This window comes from Mus musculus, chromosome 15 (genome assembly GCF_000001635.26).
Source record: "Mus musculus strain C57BL/6J chromosome 15, GRCm38.p6 C57BL/6J".
NCBI classification, from domain to species: domain Eukaryota; kingdom Metazoa; phylum Chordata; class Mammalia; order Rodentia; family Muridae; genus Mus; species Mus musculus.
In genome coordinates, this window is record NC_000081.6 from 38010879 (window position 1) to 38038638 (window position 27760).

The 27760-nt window shown below is 40.6% G+C and overlaps 1 protein-coding gene and 1 long non-coding RNA gene across 11 annotated transcripts in view; one reads left to right on the forward strand and one right to left on the reverse strand.

The window, feature by feature from the left end:
* Positions 1-1922, forward strand: part of Gm49085 — a 51643-nt gene extending 49721 nt beyond the window's left edge. Inside the window, exon 2 of the long non-coding RNA XR_003951596.1 lies at positions 737-1922. This is a non-coding gene — a long non-coding RNA (predicted gene, 49085). The remainder of the gene's footprint in view (positions 1-736) is intronic.
* Positions 1-27760, reverse strand: part of Ubr5 (ubiquitin protein ligase E3 component n-recognin 5) — a 111535-nt gene that overhangs the window by 43551 nt on the left and 40224 nt on the right. For 7 of the 10 annotated variants that reach the window (XR_001781565.2, XR_383833.4, XR_383834.4 and 4 more), the window contains exons 9-22: positions 26938-27149; positions 19944-20060; positions 19744-19854; positions 18621-18775; positions 17755-17872; positions 13869-14053; positions 11487-11596; positions 10685-10797; positions 8552-8695; positions 8356-8467; positions 8010-8164; positions 7401-7598; positions 4060-4270; positions 2564-2690 (exon numbers count right to left, since the gene is read on the reverse strand). Coding sequence is in view for 6 of the 10 variants with exons in the window: in NM_001081359.3 (NP_001074828.2) it covers positions 2564-2690; positions 4060-4270; positions 7401-7598; positions 8010-8164; positions 8356-8467; positions 8552-8695; positions 10685-10797; positions 11487-11596; positions 13869-14053; positions 17755-17872; positions 18621-18775; positions 19744-19854; positions 19944-20060; positions 26938-27149 (2068 nt within the window). In the remaining 4 variants the exon portion in view is untranslated. Of the gene's footprint in view, positions 1-853; positions 1065-2563; positions 2691-4059; positions 4271-7400; positions 7599-8009; positions 8165-8355; positions 8468-8551; positions 8698-10684; positions 10798-11486; positions 11597-13868; positions 14054-17754; positions 17873-18620; positions 18776-19743; positions 19855-19943; positions 20061-26937; positions 27150-27760 lie in introns of those variants that run through there. The other 3 variants (NM_001112721.2, XM_006520182.4, XM_030248763.1) reach the window with 2 other exon arrangements.

Sequence of the window (27760 nt, forward strand, 5' to 3'; positions counted from 1 at the left end):
AAGCTTATTTGTGCTATACTTTTTTGAATAAACACTGAAAGACCCCACAAAGTAAATTTTAATGTCTCAAATAATATATTACTTATTATAATATTCACTCCTATAAATATATATTAAACAATCCCCCCCTCACCAATTTAGAAATTTAATTTAATTAAAAGTTTTTGATTAAAAGTTTTTGTAAGACAGAAGAGAACAGAGTGCCATGACTATTTCAGTCAACGTCACTTCTCAAAGTCATCACTCCAGAGAAAAAAAAGCCGCTTTCTTTCTTCCCCCTGACAGAATCCCCCAGTGACTGTACACTGTGAAGATGGGGAAAATGCAGTAAGAACCTGAGAATAGACGTGGGCCTGGGGCTTCAAGGAGCATGCTCATTCCAAGTACACAGTGAGATGCCTACTGGGTAGGAAATATACAGGAAGTGACTGTAAAGGCAAGTCAGGCGTGAGGTAACACAGGCAGTGGCAAACTAGAGGTATATATACATGGTCATCTAAAGGCATTCAGATCTTAAAAAAATTAACACTACATAGGCCAAAGAAAACACGTGTGGGGTATTCTCCAACTGCTAGCTTAGAGTACATTAAAAAGGAAGGAAGGAAACTGAGAGCACAGTCTCATCTTGAACTTGCAAACTCCCAGCTTTGTTGTTGTGATGTAGTCAATTCAATATTAATGAGGGGGTCATTCTTTGTCATGTTTTTAAATTGTCCTTAACCTTTTTCTTCATTAGGTCTTGGGAACATTTAAGTATATTGCCCAGCTCCTCATACAGATTCTTAAAAAATAAAAAAACAAAAAGAAAAAGAAAATTCATCTTCAAGACGCTGTACACAATTCATGGATTCACCTGGATCCTCAGCCACTGAGGACAGCACTGAGGCGAGGCCACCTTGGCTGCCAAGATTCAGGGTTTTGACATTTCTTCACAAAGGCTTGCCCGGAGTCATCGTGTTTTCTGACAATATGGAAGAATTCAAGGATGGTGTAATTTCCTCTTTGTAAGCACGTTATGTCCATGCTACAGAAGCCTTAGAATCCAGTCATGTTCAAATATACCACTGTGACAAAAAAGTGAAGGTCATGTGTCTTCCAGATTAACAATCGCTAGAGTATACACACCTGCAATCAGATGCATCAACCAAGCTTTCCACTAAATCTGCCCTTTGAACTCAGGAGCTATTGAGTCACATGATAGCATCATCAGAAGTCATTACAGTATTCCTTTCCACAGTGAAACTGCATCAGCTCTGAGCTCACAGCTCAGGAATCCCAGCCTGCATACTCATCAGGGGCATCGCCTAGAAAATCCATTGTAGGCTAGTGGAGGGTCTCACGTCAGTGAAGCAGTCTGTGCACTTCCTACTGCCCGGCGAGGATGAATAGCCTCCTGTGCTGCCATCGGTTCAGCCGGCAGCCCTGAGTTTGCACTGGGTAAGAGCACTGCAGTGGAATCTTCGGCAAATCCCTCAAAGGAGCTTACTCTGCAAACTTATCTCTGTGAGCAACTCTTCGCCCACGCTTGAAGCTCCTTTTAGTCTTTGCCTTCAAAATAATCCTTATATGAAAAAAGATGGCAGTATTGGCACTGAACCAACCATACCAGAGTCCAAAGTGATTGACACCTGCAATTTCCCTGAGGAAGTGAAATACCTGAAATAATTCAGACTAATTTCTTCATGAAGAATTTAAGTTGTTTTCCATTTTGAAGTCAACACTTTGCTTAATGCATTTCTAAATAAATAAGCTGATAATAATTTCCATTCTGTGTAGTATACATAAAGTTTCTGTACTATTTAAAATTATAATTTGATCATCCACAGGATTTTTTTAAGTGTTCCTTTTGGATCTTTTTGAGCTCAGGAACCTATCAACCTGGTAGCCTTCCTAATGCCAATTTAAGAAGAAAAAAAAAAAAACCAACAGCACTTTGAAAGGGGAAGATGAGGTTCAGCAGAAAGGAGGCAAATAGAACTTGATCTGAAGCAGCTTGCCACCTGTCACAGGACCACCCAGGCATCAGTGCTTCACCAACCACTTGTCAATAACCAACAACTCTGACTTAAATATCACAAATAAATTTGTTTTTCCTACAGAAAACTACTGAACTCTTTATTTATCACGTAGCCAAGTACCTAACAATTTTAAATAAGTTATTAAATAGCTTATATAAAGGACCATCCATCCAACAGCTCAGAAAACATAGAAAATTTTAAAATCAAGCATTCAAAATACACACCAGCCTTTCATTTCTTCCCCGGCCATTAAGACATCTGAGGAATGGACCTAAAGAAAACAACTACCTAGGAAGAATGGTAATTTCAGAAAAGATGAAGTCTGAGCTGTGTTTTCAAATGATCCTGCTTATCAAGTGTGAGAGATCCTAGTGTTCAGAGCTGAACTCTAATTAGTCAGGCATTGTCCCAGTGTTATTGGAAGGAGCCAAAAACAAAACAAAAGAGAACCCATCAATTCATGCACATGACAGTAAGACACACACTGCTTTCTGTACTTGGACTTTTTTCCTCCAATTAAAGTTTCCTTGTAAAAATCATATTACCTTCGACTATTTGATGATCCAGCCCGATTACCTGGGCCGTTACTTGAAACAACTGATATTGCATTTGCAATGGCCTCCACAGCAGAAAGCCTTTCAGCAAATGTATTTCTTTCTGAGCGCTCAGCTTCTGAAACATAAGAAAGAAATTTAGATTTAACCTTTGGAAACAACTGACAGTACACATACTGGCCAGGAAATACTAAGTCGTGTGTGCTAGCGCTTCAAGTAACAAAGTAACCATGCTCTTAACATCATCAAGGATGTGAGAGACTAAACCAGGTCGTTCACTCAGTTTCTTTACTCTGCCTTATTTCAACAACATTTAAACATAAACTTTAGTGGACTTAAATTTTTTTTATTAAGTAACTTTTACTATTAAGTAAAAATAAAAAGATTCAATCATTAGTATATCAGTCTCAGTTTATAAGCTACTTATAAACAAACCCTAGTGATTTTGATGACATTAAAAATGAAACCCACAGTCGCATTTCAAAATGCAGTGTCCACAGTAGCATCAGCAGAATTCAAAATAATTACCAAGTTGTACTTTAGGGTCTTCCTTCATTTAACTAATAAAAAAATCCATGGCAAAAACAACAATAACAAGAAACCCCACATACTCTTATTTTCCAGTAACATTTTTTAGCCTTCTAAATTCCAAGCAACAGAACAAAAACTTGATCTAGGAGGCTTAAAATACCACATTCCTACTGTAAATTCATTGGGGATTACAGGTGGGAAGTGGCCGGATAGACAGGCAGCTCACAGCTATTAAGAGCACTTTCCATATCACAGGACAGTGGTAGCACAAGCCTTTAATCCCATTACTCAGGAGGCAAAGGCAGGTGAATATTTATGGGTTCAAGACCAGCCTTGAGTCTCAAGAGCCACAAAGAGAAACCTGGCCTCAAAACAAACAAAAACCAAAAACCGAGCACTCACTGCTCACGTTCAACTACAGCTCCCTCCGAGGAGATCCAAAGCTCCTGGCCTCCCTAGAACTGGCACACATGTCAGATAGACAGACAGACATGTAGATTAAAAATAAAGGTTTAAGGGGGTGGAGAGATGGCCCAGCAATTAAGAATACACACTACTCTTCCAGGGGACTAAAGTAAGGTTCTCAACACAATGTGGCTCACAGCTGCCTGCTCTAAAGTCCAGCTCCATCCAGGGATCAATCGGGACTTCTCCGACACCTAGCACTCACCAATGTACACATAACCACCCACAGACATACACACGTACATGTAATGTAAAATATGAAGGTTTTTAAAGTTATTTGTACTTATAAAATTAGTGAAGTACATTTAGGATCAACACAGATCAAACTTATTATCTGCTTCCACATCTAACCCTTAGAAATATTTTTACCACATAATAAAAGTCAGACCTTCCAAGACCACATAAAGTAAAAAGGATACAAGTTCTTTCTCTACAAGAGTCTTCTTTTCCTAGAGTTCTTGCAAAGGCTTTGTTATGGTTCCGAATCTTACCCTCTTCTTCTTTAGTTTCCTTATTGCTGGTTGGAAAGCAAACTGATACACAAGCATGTAAAATGTTCCGGTTCCCATCACATCTGTGGCTGATGAACGTCTGTAACATCTGCAGGTTCTGCTCTAAAACCACGGCTTGCTCCAGATTCACGAGATACTGTCGGCAGGCCTCGTAGTCACATCTGAGAATGTGCTGCATTAAGGTTTGCTTCTGTTCTCGGGCAAAAGAGGGCAAACACTTCAATGAAACTAAACACCAAATATGTCAAAAATTACATACATGAGAACTGCCTCATGGCCACTATAATATAATGGTATCTTCAAGGAAATAGAAATTGATCATAAGTGGCCTGGCAAATGAACTCATCTATACTCTGTGAAGAGAGTATGCAAGCGAGAACAAAGTAAAGAACACGAGGGAAATGCCTTCAGTATTCCAAACCACCTCAACCTGTAGCCAGTAGAAAAGCAGTCAACACGCTGAGTAGCTGAACGAGAATGCCTGCATGTGATACACAACCGTGCCTGGTGACGCCCTGGGGTGCACTCCAGCTTTCAAATTACAACTCTAGCAATACTGTCAGCCAATTAAGCAAAGGATGTATATTTTATTCCAGACTGATTTTTCAGCACCTCGTTGTTTTAAGAGTTACATTTCAGGGCCCACGAGAAGGTTCAGGGGTAAAGTACTTGCTACCAAGCCAGACCACCTGAGATCAATCCCCAAAACCCACATGGTGAGGAAAATTAACTCCCACAAGCTGTGATCTGGCTTCCATACATACCTCTATAACCACACCACAATCATGGGTATGCACAATAACAAAGATTTATAAAAAGTTACATTATGTTGGCCTAGTGGGCCATCATTGGGAAGAGAGGCCCCTTGGTCTTGCAAACTTTATATGCTCCAGTACAGGGGAACGCCAGGGCCAAGAAGTGGGAGTGGGTGTGTAGTGGAGCAAGGGGGGAGGGGGACCTAGGGGACTTCTGGGATAGCATTTGAAATGTAAATGAAGAAAATATCTAATAAAAAAATGTGGGAAAAAAGATACATTCTATTGTGATACATGAAATACAAAACTTTTGACTCTCTAGGAATCATGATGGGTGTAAATTCCAAAGTCAATGACAGATCTACAAAAGACATTAACGATGCTGTAAGGTATACATAGAAAATATCATTAGCTGTCTCACAACAAAAAGAAGTAGTTTGATTACTGGAAAGATGGCTCATCAATTAAAAATAGATGATATTTTTGCAAAGAACCCAGAATGAGTTCCCAGAGCCCATAGCCTTCTGTAATTCGTAGTCCCAAGGGATCTGACACTACTCTGGCTTCCTCCGGCACCAACACACATGCTGCACAAACACATGTTTGCAAATATTTATATACATATAAAATCAAATCTTTTGAACAAACAAAAAATAGTATAGAAATGAAAACTAAAATTATGGAACCCTTAATAGATTATAAAGCACTTGTTTTATTCTAAAAAGCAAACTCATTTTTTGTACAAACAGGTATGTATGAAAATACAAAGGCACGAAGAAAAGGGCACTGAACCTTGCCAGAAACCTGCCTAAATAAAGTCTCCCTTGCCTAGACTTATGGGGAAGAAGGGGCCCTAGAGGGCTCACTGTCCAAACGGGACAGTAAATCTTAAAGGATCTGGCACATGTGAGAAAGCCGTTTTCACTCTGGGCAAACTGAGGCGAAAGACAAACCCTTTGCAGAAACCAAAAACCCAGTATGTGGGCAGCACGTGGTTTCCTTTCCTTCTGTGTACACAGCATACTCCTCATGGTACATGGGTAACACTTGTGTTTCCTTGCTTTGTGTACCAGGATATACAGCACACTAGTCACTTGGCTGGCACCAAACTCTACAGAAAGCTCATAACCATCCTCTGACCTAACCCCGACTGGCACTGTCAGTGTCATGCTTAGCTATGCTGCAAGACTCACCCTATAGCAAAGGGCACAGGGGATTAAAAAAAAATCCGCAGCTCTACCCATGTCACATTTAAATCACTCAACTTGGTTGTCTCTCTCAGTCTTCAGATTTCTGATTTTCTTGTTTATTTCCCATTGCCCTTGTAGATATATGATAAACATCCTCAAGGTCACATGTCTAAAAGCAAAGAACCTATGCTAACTCTACCTCCTAAACTTCTTTAGATGCTCCAAAAATAGCAGCTTCATTCTTGCAAACCTTTGGCTGTCAAGATAGCCCAGCAGAGAGAAGTGTTCTGTTGTGGAATCCTGACAACTCTGGCTCCATCCCCAGAACCCAAGTAAAAAGAGAAACAACTCTACAAAGCTGCGTGCTGACCTCTAAATGTGTACCTTGGCATACATGTACACATGTGCAAGCTTATACACATGTACACACACACACACGCACACGCACAGATAGAGATAATTTTGAATGAATAATTAAAACAAGACCTTTTATTCTTTCTTCTTGAATTTGATCCCTTGCATTTAGCAAATTTAAATTTACTGATTCTATTTGTAAAACCAAATCAAAATCTAAATCTACTTCAGCTAAAACTGCATGGAGAGCTTAGTAAGAACACCACTACTACAGCTCACAGCCCCGCACCTCACCTAAGTGAGGTCATCTCCCCGACCTTCCTCCACCCACTCACCACCCCAGTCCCAAGAGTAAACACATCAGACTCATCGGCTCTCCCTAGACTACCATGCAAATAGCAAGCTTAACAGTTTCTAGTTCCTTCAAGTTGATCAAATCTCTCCTGTCCCCTTTTCCCATTCCTAAGAGTGCAAGTTTGCTTTGTTTTTGACTTGGATTAAACATTAGCCTTTATCTGATTTGCTAAACATCTGTCTTCTGCCACGCCCCTAAAGCCCCAGTACTTTATTACTAATCTTTTAAAAAAAAAATATGTCATTCACAACTCAAAGTTCTTCTGTTGGTATTCAGTTCAAATTTAGGTGCATCAGGTAAGGAGAGTCACCCTAAGCTCTCCCCAGCCATGCTACCTGCTCCTTCTGACCAATACCACCCTCATCTCCTGGCTAAATACATCTCCCTAGTACCACAGACAGCAACCTCTTCATCCTCACCCCAGACATCACTTCCTCAAAAGCTTGCCCAGCCTGATTTCTCTTCATCAATATGCTATCCAACAGTATTTATATGTACGCCTTTTTAAAGACAAATTATAGAAATCATAATCACCGACTTTTCTAACCTCGTGTTATATTAATAAACTATTATAGGGAAAGAAGGGATAATGAATGATCTTTTCATGAATTTAAGACCTATTTTCTTCTGATTTAAAATACCAAGTAATTTCAAAAGGTAGATTACCTCTACAGCCATGATGATAATAGCTGCTTTCTTTTTGATTGTTGAGTTGGCAGGAAGATTTATTAAAGAATGTACACCCATCCCAAGACTACTGATTGGTGGGAGATCAAGCCAGTCAGGATCCCGTATTCCTCCCATGCAATCCTTGGCCATTGGGTAGATAGTACCATTTCCATCTCGAAGAACAATAGGAGATTCCTACAATAGGTGAAAGATAATAAATAATGCTTGTTCCAAGTCACAGATGGTTACACAAGCCTAGTGTGAGCAAGAATGCCCCGATTCCAGTACTTGGAAGGACAAGATAGAACAGTTCAAGTTCTGCCTAAGCTTGGGACCCTTATCATCCCCCCTCCCCAAAAAGGGGAGGGGGAGTAGGGGGAGACAAAGGGGTGAGAGTAAACCAAGATGGATTTTACAAAAAGTGTACTTATTTTAAAATTACCTAATGCTATGTTAGAAATAACAAGCTTTCAGAAGGTGCTAAGTATTATAAAGCCTTCATTGATTCTCTAGTAGGCAAACCCTAACGGGCACAAAAGTGCCAGTTTGTATCTGCTCTTTAAAAAATGAACAACAAAAAACAAAAAGATAAGCTGAGCTTCTTACCTGCCCAGCAGTGAAGATAGCGACACTCCTCTCATCCTGACCAAGAAAAGCAACACTGCTTGTTGGGAAATTATTCTCTTGTTCAGCCTTCCCTGTGGCAAGATCAAAGACACAGTACCGAACCCAGCTTCCAGTCTTCAGAACAGCATGGACACCTTTCAAAGGCACAGAAATGAAAAGAAAAATAACAAAGTCTTCCACAGTTCAAGCATTTAACAAACTTTAACCTCTCCCACACCAGTTGTAAAAACATCCAGCCACATTTCACTGTCAAATCTCAAACAATTGTACCCTAGTCCCGTATGTTTCAAAAGATCTAAACTGTACACAACTATAAAAGGCTTACCTTTGGAATCCACATTTACTGCTAGTATTTCAGTCTTCTCGGGTATACAAAGCTTTTTGGGAGTCCTCTGAAAACAGTCGGGAACTTTTGGGGTGCCGCCCGTTTTGACAACCTGCAAAACAACACACATAATTTTGCTCTCGCTGTAACACTTTCAATGAGTCCATCACCACATTCTCTCAACTCGCGTACATACCTGCAGCTCATCAATTCGAAGCAGCCTGCAGTCCTGCAGGAGCGAGGAAGGGTCGGCGTCTGGACCAGAGCTGTTCTGACAGGTGGTGTTAGTAGATGTTCCTGGAAACTTTACAGCGACATAGGCACCATCTACCTTCAGCACCTAGAAATAAGAGATAGATACAGTTTTAGTAAATATTTTAAAAGGCTTCTATAAAAGCATGCAAATTCTGCTTTTCCAACTGACAATACTAAAGACACTTAAATCCTTGTAAACATATCAATGAATACCACATTGTAATGTCAACGGGGGGGGGGGGGGGGGGCGGACACGGGACACAGAACTTTGCTGTTTATATCAACAAATCACAACTGAAAGAAACAACTCACACAGCCACTAATCACAACAAGTGTTAAGCCATTTACTGACCCAAAACTAGGTTCACCCATATAAACCTCTTATCTTCTGTCCTCATTGCCTAAGCAGCAATATCTGATAAACAGGTCTTTTTCAGGTTTCATGTGTCCTACACAGGTCTTCACCATGCAGCTGAATAATAATAGCCTTGAATAATTCTGGGTCCTTCTGCCTCCACCTCCAAAGGGATGGCATTACAGAAATACACCACTGATCCATCCCAACACTTTCTGCATCCATATATGTCAGCAGCCTAGGAAGCCACAAGGCTCTTCAAATGGGATTAGCATGACCGGGGACAAATATATGTTACTAATATTTTATTTAATAAATTCAAATTGCCAGATCCACAGCTTGTGGCCACAGAGCTGTCAAACTAGAAATCAGATCAACAATGGAGACAGACAAGCACAGGGCTTGGAAGCAGGACACTTGAATCTCACCTCTTCTACTTATTTGTGAGGTTAAGTCAGTGTGATTTTCCCAAGTCAAGCTACAGTTAATCAAAGGCCCTTAAAAATTGTAGATCTTGGTTTACTATCTCTTTCCATTGAGTACAGATGAAAACAATCATATTTTAAAAGATTATATTTTACAAAACTAAAAAGCAATCAGAAAACCTTCACTGCCCAGATATTCTATACTGTAGAGAAATTTAAATTCTGTACTGAGGGACAAAAGGGTCAATTAATGACATTCAAGTAAATGGCTTCCATTTACTTGGCTTCTTGGAAGAAGAAAAAGAGGAAAAAGAACAAGGTAGTTCAAAGGAAACAGAGCTTAGTGCTACAAATGAACACCTTCTGCAGCTTCAGAGTTTCAGTGACTTTATCAGAAAGCACTGTGCTGGGACACAAGCAAGCTCCGCAGCTGAGGACTCACACCGCACAGTCCTGAGGGCCGTGTGCATGTAACACAGAAGCATCATACAAGGGTCTGGTAACCCAGGTACCAATGGATTCACCACACAGTCAGGCACACACGCCTGCACACATGCTCATGAGTGCATGCACACACCCACCTCACATACACATAAATACTCTAAATTTTTAAAAAGAAAAATAGTAATGTATCTCTCTACAGCTTTTCTATCCATCTAAACTTACCACAAATTAACCTAAAAACAACTCCCCAAGGCACACGAGATGGCTATTCCTGGTTGTCAGTTTGACTACATTAGGAATTAACTAAAACTCAGGGGGCTGGGTACACCTGTGAGGAATTTCTTCTTAATTAAGTCAAATGAAGAGGAAAGACCCACTTTTAATCTGGGCGACACCTTCCGCCTGTAGCCTACAAAAAGGATACAGAAGGGAACTCTGCCCTTTGCTTGCTTGCTTGCTCTCACAAGGAAACACTTTCCTTCACTGGCATTGGAGCCTTCTTCATAAAATTCCAGTATACACAGAAGGCCAACTGAGACAGGCAGCCTCAAGGACTTAATAACTACTGGCTCCTTGGACCTTCCATCAGTAGGCGGTCACTGCTAGACTAGCTGGCCCACATAAGTCATCCTAACGAGTCCTATGTATATTCCTGTTATGGGTTCTGTCCTCTGGGGAGTCTATACACCACAGCATCACCTCCAACAGAGACCCATCTAAAGCACAACTCAGACTCATGAAACCACTAAAGGCAGCCTTGAAGAAAGGGGTCTCAGACACTAACCATGAAAACCTTCAAGGAACCAAAATGAGGTAGTAAGTAACTAATTCTCAGCTCTTTTGAACAAACCTTGCCAACAGGAACGTTCTTAACATCTTCAACAAAAACAACTTCCCGAAGGGGCCACTGCTCCTCGTTCACCTTCTCCTCTTCTCTCGGGGCAGGAGTTGACCGACGTCGTTCTTAACAACAAAAGGTTCAGTATCAGAGGGAAAACATAAAAACAACCTATAGAGTCTATCTAACCATACCAGTAAAGACAGCTGGCAAAGGAATGAAGGATCTTCAAGTCACCCCTTTCTGAATAGAGCTTATAACATAAAACTGTTATTTCAAATAAACTCACACTAAGCAAAGAAGAGCTACAACTGGTTACTGCTTAACTAGATTAATATTATTACAAACAAATACTAAAATGAGCCAAAATGTGTGTGCTACATTTAAAAAGGAATATATCCTATGTTCTTAAAACACTATGTGGCTTCAATCTGTGACTTTCAAGGAGCCTGAAATCTAGGACACAGTTCTAAACCCAGGTTTATAAATTCTAAAAACAAGTTGAAATCATGTCATAACTAATATACAAAGTAGTAAGGTTCTCAAAAGGAACTGTAACATATATTCTATATATGTAGTGTGTGTGTGGGGGAGGTGTTTCCATTGATGTTTCAAAGAATTTTATATATCTTTAACTATAAAAAAGGAAACAATTTGGATCATAAATGCTGTCTTTCCACTTAAAGCTGGGGGAAAAAAAAAAAAAACACCAAGGGAACACACAACATCTATAAAGAGAGACTTTTGAAATGCTGTGAGTTGGCTGTCTGCGTGGGGGCTTGCTCTGACCATTCACAACACACACAGAGCTTACTGTATGGCATGGATGCACTGCTGGCAATTGAGGACGCGTCGCTGCAGGTGGATGCTGGTGATGGTGGAGGGCCCATTTCTGTTTTTACTGGTTCCTGCTTACTCTCGGGCCTGAAATGAGAAATGTAAAGTACTCTCCTTATAACTATGAAATAAAACAACAGAACCTTTCAAACAATTTACTGGAACAAGTTTATAAAAGAGCAAAATTCTTTTTGTTTTTTTTCGAGACAGGGTTTCTCTGTGTAGCCCTGGCTGTCCTGGAACTCACTCTGTAGACCAGGCTGGCCTCGAACTCAGAAATCCGCCTACCTCTGCCTCCCAAGTGCTGGGATTAAAGGCATGCGCCACCACCACCCGGCTTAAGAGCAAAATTCTTATTAATGAATATAGTTTTTAAACATCAAGTGTATTTTAAGGCAACAGTTCCGTGTAATAAAAACAGATACATGGTGCACATAAGGAAGATAAACACAATAAACAAAGCTGTCCACAAGTCAGGCCGGCAGCATAGACAGACCTTCTCTAGGAGACGCACCTAAAACTACAACTCCCTGATGGTCTGTCTACAGGCAGCACACATTTATATAAAGTATAATTATTTCTAGACATAACTACTTAGTTGCTCACAAACCTTTTAAAATTATTTTCTGTATCACATATAAAAAATAATTTGAGTCTTCACCTTAACCCTCCTGCTTCCTACTGCTCTCACTGTGAATTTCATCTGAATTTAGACTAAAAAAGTTTTTAGTCTAAATGAAAAGAAAAAGAAAAAACAAAACAAACAAACAAACAAAAAACCCCAAGAGGGTCTCCTTCTGTAGTCCTGGCTGGCCTGGAACTCACTATACTAGAGCAGCCAGCACATCCATCTGAACTCTAGAATGATTCTAAAGTGAGAGTGTTTTACCACCATGCTCGAGGCAGTCAGCACTGCCGCTCGGTAAAGAGAGATGCGGGCACAGACCAATGACTGATGGCTAGCATACTCTAAATGAAGGTTAGGTTCTTCAATGGCAGGCAGGAATTTCTACTGAAGCAGAAAAGGCTCTGTTCTCAACATAGAATCTTACTTAACTTTATTGACAGAAATTGCTAAATCCAAAGAAGACTTTGAAAAATCCTTTTACAGAGCTTAACCATATTCTGTTCATCTTATGTACAGGTTATGTTTGGTTTTTTATTTGTTCATTTGTTCTGGCTTCTTTGAGATAAGAGTGTGTATGTGCTACTGACTGGCCTAGAAATCCCTATGTGGAACAGACTGGCTATGAACTTGAGATCCTAACACTGCTTCCCAAGTGCTAGCTAGGGTTAACTACAGGCATACACCCAGATCATCACACCCAAATAACTGATACTGATACATCAAAGCTGGGCCACCCCCTAGTACTATATAAAGTACAATTCCTTTACAGAGTTCAGAATATATGAAAAAGTATAATGGTCTGTCCTTATTTTTATTTTTTATATATATATATCAATATAACTAGGAGACTCACCTATGAATCTCCTTTTTAAAAAAAGCACTAAAACTATAAATCTTAGGTTTTAGTGTCATAGGTTTATTTTTTTGTTTTTTTGTCTTGTTTTGTTTTTGCTTTTCAAGCTAGTGCTCCTCTGTGTAGCAGTGGCTGTCCTGGATCCCTTTCTGTAGACCAGGCTGGTCTTGAACTTGAAATCCAGAGTACTGGGATTAAAGGCATTCTCTCCACCACTGCCCAGCAGTTATATTTTTAACTTACTGACAAACCAACCTCTGGGCTTCCAAGCTTCAGCTTGCACTTTTAGCATCACAAGAAATAACAATCAGAAGTTAATCATTACATTTGTTTGGACATGAAACACAAAACTTTCAGAACTTTGCATGCATATATATATATATATGGTGGAAACACGAGTTTCCATGTGTAAAATGGTATAATGTACTCATAATTTAGCAAAAAGAACACACTCTTCCATCTTACGATGGTGGTAGCACACTTTTATCAGGTTACACTAACAACTTTCCTGCAGAGGATGAACAGTCTCAGGAACTAGATTAACACTGCAAAACTCACAGGCTAATGAAAACAAACAAACAAAATAGAGTAAGACATCAAAAGAGAACCATTCTGACCACCATCAGGAACTGTAACAATGCCTTCAGAAGAGGCTCGGCCGTTAAGAGCACTTACTGCTCTTCCAAAGGACTAGGGTTGGCTTCCAGCACACACAGCAAGCAAAACACACATATACATAAAATCAAATGTTTTAAAGAAACTGTAACGTACAATAAACAAAAAATATTTCAGCAAGTTCCCCAATTCTTTATCAAATTTTTGATGATCATGTCCACCATATAAAGAGCTGAGGTGCTAACAGAGGTCCCAGTACTCACTTTGTCTCAAGAGTTTTGCTGGCTTTTTCCATGCTCTTCAGGCTCTCTGGAGACCGAAGTTGAAATCTACAGCTATCATTCATATTCCATACTGACTCCATCAAGACACCAACTTTAGGAATGCCAGCACTAATTGAAAAGGCAACCGCTCCAGCATGGTAGAGAGGGTTATTTCTCAAGCACACCTAGCAAACAAAGAAAATCGGTCAGGATGACAGATAGAACGAGAATCAGTTCAAACGTGCAGGAAAGTAGACTTGCTGTGTTTTCTAACACAAACTCAAAAGCAACAAGGATGTACTGTACCCTTCTCCATCCAATATTCCTATAACTAACGAGCAGTGCCGTCAGCCTGTCTGCTAGGAATGAATCACTGAATTCACAGAGACAGTGTCAGTCATTCTACCAAAGGGAAATTAAGCACAAGAGAAGAAAACAACTACACTTTTCTCTGCTCCACGTCATCTGTAACTTTTTCTCCTTAATTCTGATGCTCCATAGGCATCTCTAGGGATGTTTCCCTTAGCCTTCAATGGACAATGTAATCTTTTAAAGGAGTCTGGCATGCAGCTCAGCCTGTATCCCAGCATTCACAAGGATAAGATAGAAGAAATGCCTCAGTAAAGCCAAAATAAGTAAGACTCCTAAATAAACAAACAAACAAATAAATAAATACTAACCTTGGCATCAGGGGTTTATAGGTCAGGTCAATTGCCAATGACCTACAAATTTCTCACTGTAGGACCTTGTAGAACTAAGGCTATAATACTCTAAAGCTTAAAAAAAAGCCAGAGGTTCATTCATGGGGCAGTTATGGGGCGGGCGGGCAGCTGGCCTCCAAAGTAACACTGGCAAACAAACCACAGCAGTGACTCAGTTCTCAACAACCCCACATCATCAACTACAGGTTTTGGCATAAATAGTCTCTAAAGCAAACTTGGAACTTGGAAAAATGTCTAGCCAGAAACTTTCGGGAAACATTTGTCCTAACTGCCACCTTCCAACACAAACCAAAACTAGCTACTGCAAAGTATGCTGCTACCTTCTCTTAAACATCTCTCCCTGACATTTAGTGACTGCACCTACCTACATTCATACTAAAAGCTATTCTTGCCAGGAATGATGGTGCATTCTTTTAATATTAGCACTCAGGAGGCAGAGGCAGGGACATCTCTGAGTTTCAGGAGGCAGAGGCAAGGGCATCTCTTTGAGTTTCAGGAGGCAGGGGCATCTAATCTACATGGCAAGTTGCAAGCAAGTTTCAGGGCAGTCAGAGCTTCAAGGTGAGACTCCATTTCAAGAAAATACACAAAACTCCCCCACAAACCTATCCCTAATAAACTCCAACTTAGCCTTACTACAAAAATAAAACCAGTCAAAGCTTAGAGCCCCAAAAATGGTCAACAAAAGCACTTTAACTGAAATTAAAACTTCGACTATTATTAACTGAAATTCTTTATTAGCATCTTCTTACAACAAATGTGCCTCAAAGACAAGAAACAAATCAAAGTCTGGGCCAGCAGTGTTTAATTAATAGTAAATGCATAATTCTCAACTATTAAGATCTATGGATGCAGGGGACCAACAGTTCTTTCTGTTGTCAGAAAGTCAATGTGTACAATTCTGTGGCTCCATAAACCTCTGGTTTTAAAACAAAATCTTCCTTGTACCTCAAGGTACTTTGATGTGTTCTATCCTTCAGCGGTTTGTTACCAACTTAAAATTTCCCTTTGGTCTAGAGCAGTGGTCATCAACCTTCCTAGCACTTCAACCTCTCTCCTATTTGGAGTCAACCCATGTTGTGATGAACCCAAACTATAAACTTATTTTCATTGCTACTTTGTGACTTTGCTACTGTTATGAACCACAATATCTGTGTTTTCCTAAGGTATTAAATGATTGCTGTTAAAGGTTCACTCGGCCCCAAAGGTTAGAAACCACTGGACTAAATATGGCTCAACAATTAGGAGCATTGTTCCTACAGAGAACCTGTATTTGGTTGCAAGCACCCACATGGCAGCTCACAATCATCTGTAACTCCAGATCCAAGAATTCAACATATTCTACTGGCTTCAACCAGCACCAGGCACACACATGATGCAATACACACATGCAGGCAAAATATTCATACATATAAAATAAAAACAGGTAAGTCTAGAACTACATAGATCAAACCTGTTTCCTTCTTCAAGCTCCTTTGTCCCACCTCCCCTGCCAGCCGTGAAGTTGTCACTTGTTCTTTAAACAGCTGCTATGTCCTGTCTGTAAGATTAGTCACTAATAATTAGTGCTCACATAGAAGAGACCTTGTTCAAAGCACCTTAGGGAAGTGCTGAAAACTACACTTAGGGAAAACTGCACAGAGCTGACATTTCTATCTGGGAGATGAACAACTCAGAACAAGACACTAATAGATTAGGCAGAGGTAAGGAGACAGAGCCACAAACAAAGGAACCAGTCCAGGAAAGCTGGGACTCAGTATGACTATTTCTTGACACACAGAGAGTGGGGTAATGGTACATTTTAGTGCTGAAAAGGAACCTGAAATGAAAATGCAGCATGAGGAGGTAGGCAGGCTGTTATGTAATAAAATTCCATACTTGTCCCAAATCTCATGGACCAGGACACACTTGAAGCTTTACACGGTACACTTGCTATGATAAATACTAAATTTTATCATAAAAGATAAATATCCATCAGTCTCCTTCTGCTCTCACACATCAATATCCCCAAAATCTTTTAATTCTGTGGGTAATATCATTTTAATAATGAGTAAATATGTTAGTAACTACAACTAAAAAGCTTTAAACTGTTTTACAATAGCAATAAAATCAAAAGCAGCAAAAATATTAGTGGCAACAGTTCAAAGTTACTTTTTGATGATCTCTTCAAAACTCTTTGCTTTTTTTAAAATTATGTATTTGTGTGTCTGCATGGGTATGTGCTCATGAGTGCAGGTACTTGCAATGTCCAGAAGATGGCGTGCAAGCATGTAGAGCAGGAGCCACCAGGAGTGACAAGCTGCCAAACAGGGATGCTCCAGAGTGGACACTTCTAACCACTGGGTTCTCTCCAGCCTTTCAAAGTCCTTTTATATCATACATGGCATGCACACATGCCATGGTGTCCATATGGAGATTAGGGACTTGGTACAAGTGTTTTTCTCCCTCTACTCTATGGAGCTCCAGATTCAAACTCAGGTCACCAAATTAACAGTCATTGACAACCCATTTTTACTAAACTCTTACTATCTTATTGTCTCCCTCATTCAATTTGCTGTACTCTGTGTGAGGCATTCAGAGATAATCAACTGCACATAAATAAAAAACTGAGAAATAAAAGGGACATGAGGCCTCCAAGGCTCCTACACTTCGATTATGTTAGAAAATATATTCCAACATACCACCTCAGAGCCTTGAAACAACAATAGATAGAAAGAAATGCAGGGATTGGAAGCGGCCTCTTCCTGACAATGCCCCCCAGAGTAGACTTTCAGCCTGCTCACCTCTAAGACTCCCCTAGGCTGTCAATCACATACATACCCAGGCTCACAGCTAGGACAACCTCAGCCAATACTCTTATAAGAGTCATTCAGGCTCTGCAATGGAAAAGCACTAAGTAATTCTTGAAGCTAGGCCAATAAGGAAACCCTGCTCTGTAGGAAAACTCCTACAGTCATGAAACAAGAATCTACAGAATGTTGCTTCTCTCTCTGAAAGAAGGCTGATACAGCTCTGACACTCTACGACCCTCTACTCAACCCAGAACGCTTAGCAACGCTCACCTACAGAAAGGCATAAGGGGAGACAATTGGTTTGGTTTTTTTTTGTTTGTTTGTTTTTTTAAAGAAACAGCCATTTAGACAGGCTCAATTCTAACCACTTACCTGAGTTCCAACAGTGATGTTTGGCATGGAAGAAATACCAGCACTGGATTTGGGCTTTTTATTTTTTGCTCTAGCTTTCTCTAACATTTTCTTCCTTTGACTGAAAGGAACAACACCCCTGGGGGGGGAGGAGAGACAAACATAAATGGGTCAAAAAGCAGCAAAGCAGTCCGTTAAGGAAACCTAAAGTGACTTAGTCGTGTAAGTACTGCTGGTGTGCAGCTCCTCAGCAATGTCTTTCTCAGCTCAGGACGGACCTGCAACTTCTATTTATTTACACCTTACTCATAACTTTATTAGTAAATAGCTGCATCCAGTTTCATTCAATCTTCAGGTTTAAATTCTATAGGAAATACAACCAATATTCTCTTTACAATGAACTTTTCCTACAAATAATACTGGTATCCCCTAAAAATACACTTTGAAAGGTTAACTTTAGAGCCTTATTTAACTAACATACATACATACATACATACATACATACATACATACATACAACACTATTGAGGAAAATTCATGCAATGAAATTGTAAATTACATATCCCATAATTTACAATTATGTAATAACATACTACATATGTATATGTTGAAGAAAAGGATAAAAACTACCTGCAAATACTAGCCATAGTTATCTGTAGATAGGAGTCTGTATAATTTATTCTACTCTGTGCTGTCATGAAACTTAATAACATGATTGCTAAGCATACAGTGTTTGCATAAATGTATTCTTAGTTTTTCAATGCAACGGCTTTAAAGGGAAACTCCTTCCTGTGTCTACACAGCACTGTCTTCAATGACCTCACGATGGCATTTTTTCTTCAAAGCTGCTTTCTATGTAGCAACAATATTTTGTGAAAGACACTTACCACCAATACAAATTATTCTCCAGCTGGGCACAGGTATAAAGGGCACAGCAATGTAAAGAAACTATCCGTTCTCCTTGAAGTTCAGAGTAAGTCTGTGCTGTGTGTTCTAACTTAGAAGCCACAGAACTTAATGTTTCATCCACCCATGTAGCAACCTAAGGAAGATGATAGGAGAGGCTTAAGTAAGAGCTGTGGTCAACACTAGAGCAAGGAATAATGTATATTCTAACGACTCCAGGTCTAAAATGCTTGGAGTTCAATACAACAAAAATAAAATCCTTCAGACACTTTACCTGGGGGTTGGAGAGACTGCTCAGTGATTAAAAGCACTTCCTTCTCTTACAGAGGACCCAGGTTCAGCTCCCAGCACCCCATGGAGCCTCACAACGTCCTTAAATCCAGTTCTAAGAGATCCAACACCCTCCTGTGATCACCACTGACACATATGCAGGCACTCATATACTCATGTACATCAAAGACAAAAAGCTACCACACTTTATTCCCAACCATTCCGAAGGCTCCAACCATGTGCTCCTCTAAGAATACTTAACAGAATCCAATCAATCGCCTTAAAGTCACACTGATCACCTGACGTGTGATTCCAGGCTACAGCCATACCATGAACATGCCTGATCGCAGCTGAAATGGAACATCAACACAATTTTAACCAGGTTTTCCTAGCTTAAAAGCCCCTTCTCCTTAAAGTGTCTCTTAAACACTTTCCTTTCTCACTTTTCTTGGGTTATTTTCTTCTTTCCTCAACTATAGAAAGCCACTTTAAACACTGAATAATATACATAAGCTGGCAGGATGGCTGGGGAAAAGTGCTGGCCCTTAAACCTCCAAGTTCAGTCAGCAGGTCCCACATGTTGATCTGGAAAGGACTGGCCGTCACATGCTGTCTCTCACCTCCACACATCCCCATACACTCACACAACTACAGTAAGCAACTTTGAATTATACTATATGCCAGCCAGCAAAGACTAAATGCAGATTACTGCTGTAAATTTTCAAAGGCTTTTACCATGGACCTACATCAGACTGAAAGAAGATGGGAAGAGGCAGAGAAAGCAAGCCACAGCTTTAAGCGTGAAACGTCCATCGATGCAAAAATGGTCCCTACCTTGTTATTTTCAGTAGCTACAGTTGCTCTTATGCTATTTGCAGACAAGAGGACTATCTTTTCATTGGTCAACCCCAAAAATGTTGCTCGTGGATGATGCAATGAAGGATTCTTTGAAAGCATAAGAAAAAATGATTACTACTTCTTATGTAGACATGTAGAGTCATTCATTCCAAGACTTACTGTATATAACAATATACCTGGGCATTTCTGTAAGGCTCAGATTCACTCCATTTCCATTGATAAAGTTCTCCTTTGCTGCTGACAGCAAGAAGCTCAGAATACAGAGCCCCAATGCAGGTAAATTTTGTTCCATCCTATAAAATAAAAATAAAGCAAAACTGTGAATACAAAAATTGCCCAATTCCTTGATTTGGACACTGCTTGTAATCACTACAGAAATCCAAGCTGCCTGCACAAGCAGATCCCCCTCAAGCTACAGCATCCTCCCGCCTCTGGCTCCCTTCCACAAACGCTCCTTCAGCAGCCCTGGGCTGCTTCCTCTTTCCAGACAGATGTGCACCAGGACACAAGCGCAGCACTTGCTGTTGTCTTGGTCTTCCCTATGAGGTCATCCATTCCCTCTCCTCCATCAAGTCTGTGCAGACTCTCAGCAGTGCTGACAGCCAAGCTCCCATCCTGACACAGTCTCAGTTCACAGTACATGTCCCACCAGGATATTTACCAGTTTATCTCACACAAACGGAAGATCTTATTCAACACTGTAGTCCAGAGAGAGTACTCAATAAAGGTGCTAAATAAAGGGGGGAGGAGGGAACAGTAAGATTCCCTCCCTGCGGACACTTCAGTCCTGCCCAGACCCTGCTGAGAACAATTTCCCTAGTTTGTTTTTTGTGGTAAAAGTTCATTAACTTTTAAAGTGAAAGACACAATAAATTAGGATGCAATTATATTTACAAAAAAGCAATGACTGTAAATATGATTTTTTAAATGTAACACAATGACTGAACTCAGAAGGATGATACCCAGACACCTTAAAGCAAAACTTCCAATAGCAGCTACACTGCTGACCTAACTTGGGGATATCTATCAAGGGTTCTAAGCAACAGGTTATACCTCAGAATTTACAAAAAGATCACTAACTTTAATCTTACTCGATCTGCTCTAACTACGTCCACTTCAAGTCACCCTACAGATGGTACCTGAAGGGTGATACTCAATACAACTTCAATTCTTCAAGTTACCACAGCCCTTTCTCTGCCTGGAGGCCCCCAAGGGCCTGCTCTCCCTGTAGGGTTGCACTGTGTCTTACCTCCTCTGACTCATTCCCACTTCTCAATCCTTTAGTTAAAATTAAATATAATGAATAGTATCAGCAAATGGGAACCAAAACCCAGGCCCACTTACTAAAGCAACCTAGGTTCGGTTATGTTTCTCTAAACCCATTCTCACATCTGAGGTGACTGTATTTTAACAACTACTGGTTTGGGGGAGAGGAACCAATATGCAAAGCCTATGGCACAAGTTCTTACTCAGATTTAGCCAAGTCCAGGCTGCTCCCCACTTCACCTTCCTGCATAGCCTTCCCTGTCACACAATAAAATCACCTTGCTAATTTCTTGAGCACCCTCCATCTCCAGTCAAAGACCTACTTTAAAGGACGCACACACAGGCACACACACTAAACACAGCCTCTTCTTCTGCCCCTTTCCCCATAACCATTCAATTGGCACATCCTTCAGTGTCAGCCTAGTGGTAAAGTGACCTCGTTCATACTTACGCTATTTCATCTTGCAAGGTTTCTGAAACAAATACAATAGTACTTCTAGGTGCCAAATGGATACCCCATAATCTATCAATCTATTCGCTCTAAAATGTATGGTGGCATGAACCTCCAGTCCGAATGCTCAGCTAGGAGAATCCAGAGGTCAAGGCCAGCCTGAGCATCAGCGCTACTGTGCCCTGCTACATGTCCTCTCTTTTGTAAGTCACTAGCAGCGTTCCTTACCACATCATCAGTCCATTTCCTCCAAACTATGTCACTGTCCCCTAAGGCTCCACCATCAGCCTCACCAAATTTTGAAATATGATGTCCACATTATCTACAGAACTCTTCTACTCTCTGCTGACATCGTTTATTTTTTTAAAAAGAGAGCTGTGATATAATAACATAGGCATAAGGGTTGAGAGGTACTAAGAAGAAAGTAAGCCATCCACACCCAAAACCATGAGTATGGCACCTCATAGAAGAGAGATGGAAACTGAGCAGATCCAAATTGGTGGGTATGGCTTCTGAAGGACAGATCCATCTCCACAAGACCCACATCACCTGCAGTCCCCCACCCTACTGATGGCCCACTGTCCACAGTCCAGCGGTGGATCTCACATTCTTCTCTTCCTTTTCTCTCATCAGCCTAGCAACTAACAAAGGAACGCTGCACTTGTCAAATTCCTTGCAGTCTTCTGTCCTCTGGACCATATTTTGGCTAAGGTCTCCACATTTGATTCAAAAATCCTACCATGCTCAAACTGACTAAATTTTCCTTTTCCTGTTCCTCTAGTTCTCTCATGATTCCAACAGTGCTCTCTTCTTTAAAAACTAACAAAACCTCACCAATCATAGACTTTCTCTAGAGACTCTGATAGACCATTAGTCACTGAAGAACAATACATTAATTCATTGGCAAGTTGATCCTCAGCCATATACAATCTATGCTATCTTACTATCTCTACTTGGTAAATTACAGCAGCAATCCTGTACATTCACTGTTCTACAAACATACTATGAGCTTTCATGACTCAGAATCCATGCATGATTATGGTTAATGCCAACTTGACATTGCTTAAATGTCAGATCCTCTGTGAAGCCTTTCTCCAGACTCTCAAGTCAAGTTAGTCATTTCCCATTCAATCCCTACAGAACTTTCTCCATACATAGCTTCAGTTTAGTGGTGATCCTACTAACACATCACACTCCATGGTAAAGGCTCCTCAATGAGCTCTACCCTACTGCAGCTCATAACACAGGGCACATCAATCAAATGCAGAGTGAACCAATGAAACAACTCCAAAACAGGACCATCCTGAATGAATCATCCTAACTGTAAAAATACTTATTTTAAAAATGACTTGCTACATCCTTCCAGAATGGCCCACTGTTCACCAAGACAAGTCCTAAATGAGCCAGCTGGGTAGATCAGGACCTGGAAATCGGCTATGGATCAATGCTGAGGAATGGCGCAATAACCAGCCTAAGGAAGGAACCAAAAGGTCACTTACTGGGACACTCACTGAACGCTCATACAGTATGCAGCACATACAGTGCTATGATCAAGAGTCTGCTGTGCCACTTGCTCAGCTATGGTTCTCCGCCTCATCCTCTCTCTCCTAATGACATCCCTTCTGTAATGCTTCTTTCATGTGACCCAGTCTTGTTTTGCTCATTATCAAATTACACTTCATACACTTTATACATTTTTTTGTCTTGCTGGCCTGGTATTCATTATGATATTCAAGTCGGAAATGAACACATGGCACTCCTCCTGCAGTCTGGGATCACAGGCATGTGCCATAATGCCTGAGTGGAGCGAACATTTCATAGACAGTTCTTAGAAATTCCTAAGTGTCAACAAACCAAGCTTACATTTCTAAAACTTTGTTCTCATGCGCATCCACGTGTGACCCAAGGTAAAGTGGGCAATGAGCATGTTCCAGTAGCAGCTGCCTTCTCTAGGAAGCACTCACCACATGCCGGCCTCCTTTCTCTGCCATTAGAGAGACAGCACATAACTTCATATGTAAAGAGCTGCTGGCAGGAATAACATACTCACTTCCCCTAACCTTTCTGAAAACAGATCCAGAACAGTAAGGGATGTGACTGCTAATTAACAGTGCTGATCTGGGGATCACTTCTGTACTCCTCCCATTAAACACCACTGAGCCCTTCCTCCGAGCTTAGCAAATGAATACAAGCATCCTTTAAATCTAAAGTGTGTTTTGTCAGAGCACAAAGCAAAGTTTTTATGTTCAGTGAGTTTTACTTTTTATTTATTGCACACCTTTGAAGTTTCAACACGATACTACAGCATATTACAGTAAAATAGTTGCCCTGGTTGAGCAGACTCAAACTGATCATGTCACAGAACTGATCATATCACAGAACTGTCTTCGAGGCAGCTGACACCACTTCTTTAGCTACTGTCTCTAGCGGAAGTGAGAAGTTCAATATTTGTGCCCTGTGTGCACCTTTATACCTTCCACTGTGTCTTCCATTCACACCTCATCTATGGCAGCCAACTTCACTCTGCCTCACAATGTCTGCTCTTTCTTTTCTGAAGACAATCCACTTAAGAGAAATCATGCAGTATGCATGTTTCTAACTGTTCCACTTAGCCTACTTTCCTCTAATTCTGTTCCTACTGTGACAAATAGGATATTTTGTTGGCTACTCATTCCCGTGTGTGTATGTGTGTGTGTGTGTGTGTGTGTGTGTGTGTGTGTGTGTGTGAGAGAGAGAGAGAGAGAGAGAGAGAGAGAGAGAGAGAGAGTGTGTGTCTGTGTGTGTGAGAGTATTACTTACATACCATTAACAGGCAGTTTTTCTATATTCTGGCTATTGTCTGTAACACTGCAATGAGCAAAGGATTGTACACCCTTTTACAAGGTGACATTATTCCCTCTTAGCACCTATCCTGACAGAGTGTATAGTCTGTTGACCTCTATGCACACTGTGGCACACAACCATCCACAAGGATAGACACAATAAATTAATCAAATGGATAAATGTAAAACAGATAAATTAAAGGAGAGTCAATTAAGTAATTCTGTAAAATTAAAAATGATATATGAAAATTCCTAATCAGGTTACTGACTTTACTATTGACCATAGCACTAACAAACAACATGAGCACTGGCAAAAATAATCAGTCTAAAGTGCTTAAAAGTTTACAACAAATAAGCAGAAGAGACAGCTCAGTAGTCTACCCTTCCAGAGGACCCAGGTTCGATTCTTAGCACTCATGGCATCTAATAAGTTTCCAACACCCTCTTCTGATTTCCAAGGAAGCCAAAAAAGCACATAGTACACAAACGTGCGTGCAGGGAAACACCTGATATACATAAAAACCAAAGGAAAGAACGAATAGTTCAGACATAAGCTATAAAATTCCAATGACTATAGATACAAAGTTAAGATTACCTTTTCCTTTGCTGATAAGCAAAGACTGTAGAAACACATTCTATGAAATGAAAGAGCTACCAAAATTTAATTTAAAAAAAAAAAAATCTTAGCACAATTAAAAAAAAAATCACATTTAAATAAGCAATTTGTACCAGTGGTTTTAATCTGTCTCTTGCAATAGACCTGAAGGTTTCTTTGTTTAGTTTGGTTTTGTTGTTGTTGTTTGTTTGTTTGTTTGTTTGTTTTACGTTTTCAGGACAGGGTTTCTCTAGCTCTGGTTATCCTGAAACTCAGAGATCTGCCTACCTCTGCCTCCTGAGAGCTGGGAGTAAAGGTGTGCGCCACCACTGCCTGTCTTAGCCTTGAAGCTTTATGAGAAAAGGTTTTAGTGATCACTATAGACCTGCTATGTAGCAAAGCAACAGTCCGTCTAGCAGCACTCAGCAAGCATCTGTGACACAGAAGGGACAAGATGGGTCCATGCTTTTCATCTCTTCTGAAGTGTTAGCTTAAGCACATTTCCAACTGTCCTGAGTTGGGGACTCCAAGGCCTTCTTTAGACGCTCACTCAGTTCTCCACCAAATACCAAGTGGATCCCAATCCTGTTCTGTTGCCCACTTACTTCCTTCAACCCTCTCAAGTGTTCCCCTCAAACCTTTCACTCAGGAATCACAATCCTTAACCAAACACCATGACAGAGCTCGTACAACCAGCGAAAGACACAGAGCAATGGCATCCAACTCCACAGTTAGAGAGAGGGATGATAGGAGGGAGAGGGGGAGGGGCAGGGGAGAGAGGTAGGAGGAGAGGAGAATGGGGAGGGAGAGGAGGAAAACAAGAAAGGAAAGGGGAGAGTGGGAGAAGGGCAGGGAGGGAGAGAAGGAGAACAACAGAATGGTTTAGACATTCTATCACCCATTACCACCCGAGAAGGAAGCAGGGATGTTTCCAGTGCTATGTTAAGAACTGAGAGAATACAATTCAGGCCAAGTCTGGTAGCTCCCAATAAAAGCAATCCAAAGACAAGGGTTAAAGTTGCTCGCCCCTCTTGTATTCAAGTTTGACCACATGACTATGGAAGCAAAAGACACATTAACTGTATTAAGATTTATAAATATAAAAAACATAAGATATGGAAGTTTTAATATCCTTGCAATTTTGAGTTCAAATAAATGAAAAAAACCTCAGGTCATACTCTTCATCTGCTAGTGATTAACTTCCAAGGTGCACCGATGCCCTTTCCCCTCCTTGAGACAGGGTCTCATGTGGCCCAGGCTGGCCTGAGTCTCCTGCTTCCCAAACATCAGAATCAAAGGTGTGTACCAAAAATCCAGTTTATTTATGCTTAAGAATTAAGCCCACTCAACCATCTGTGGAAACAGGGAGAGAAGGAGGGCATTTATTTTATAGCATGAAAATCACGGATTTCTCAAAAAATCCAGTGAAAATGAATTCACCACTTAGGACAATGGAGCACACACCATCAACAGATTCTACTTATGGTAGAGATGGATCTATAAACATCCAAATCAACTTCGCCAATCTAGGTGGTGGTGCCTTCTAGAATTTACCTCTTGCTCTATTTTCTGCCCCTCCCCTACTCTCATTTGGCCTACTCCTTTGTCTACTAAGCATCACAGGGTCTATCAAACGTACTTCATAAAATGGAAATCCATAGCCCTTATCTCGTCCCTACATGCACCCTGCATCAATGACTAGAGCTTGCCCTGTAGAAACTAGGGTCCATTTGACATTTCAAACCTGGCAGAGTCAATGCCTACCAAAGAATGTAACAATTCTCATGTGTTACTGAGACTACCACCCCAATCCTCTAATTCATTTCATCAAGCAACAAGTGCATGTGGTACCTAGCTTGGGAATGCACCAGAAGATCTCTAGTGGTCTGCTTCTAAAACAAAGGGCAGATAAGCACTTTAAAACTGATGCCTCTTTTCAACAGTCCTATAAAAGTCTCATTCAATCAAACAGAAACATTTAATGGAGTGAATGGTTGTTAGGACTCTAATGAAAGGTATAAACTTTTCCCAAATACCTTATCAGGCCACCACTGTAAGTCTTCTCCCAGAGACACTGGACTCTGAACAGGCGTGTTCTTCTTATCCGGGTTTGACTCTCCCTCTTTGCTGGTAGAGCCCCTTTCATTATCAAATGAGGCTCCATCAAGCCACCGCCGCTCCCGTAAACGTAGAACAGACTCCCGTTCCCGCAGAAGCTCTGAGTCTCTCTCTAAGGGAAGAAGGAGAACTGGTATGCAATCGGGTCACACCAGTGGGATAAAAGTAAGCCACTCTAGTCCACACCCTGCAGGACGCAGCTAACAGCACTTTACGCAAAATGCACAGTCAGTATCTAAATGATTTGGTGGGCAGTTTTTAATGGATTTAATGATTCTGGAATTATATTATTCATATAAAATTACTATTTCATATTTCATATATTCATTAAAAATACTTAGTATAAGATTCTTTGATTTATAAATTTTAAAAGTTCATAAATTAGAATTTCAAAACATTAAATACATGTAAGCAAATTGGGCTGGCTAATTTTTATGTCAATTTGGCACAGGCTAGAGTCATCTGGAAAGAGAAAATGACCCCATAGAGAACAGTGATTGCCATGAAAGGGCCCAGCCCATTGTGGGTGGTGCCACACCAGGTAGGTGTGGTCCTGGGTACTATAAGAAAGAAGGCTGAAGGAGTCCTGGGAAACAGAAGCACGCTCCATGCCCTCTGCATCAGCCCACACCCCCCTCCAGGTTCCTGCCCTGCCTGAGTTCTGGCCTGACTTCTCTCAGATACTATAATATGGAAGTATACCCTGAAATAAGTCCTCTCCAACTTAAACTGCTTTTGGTC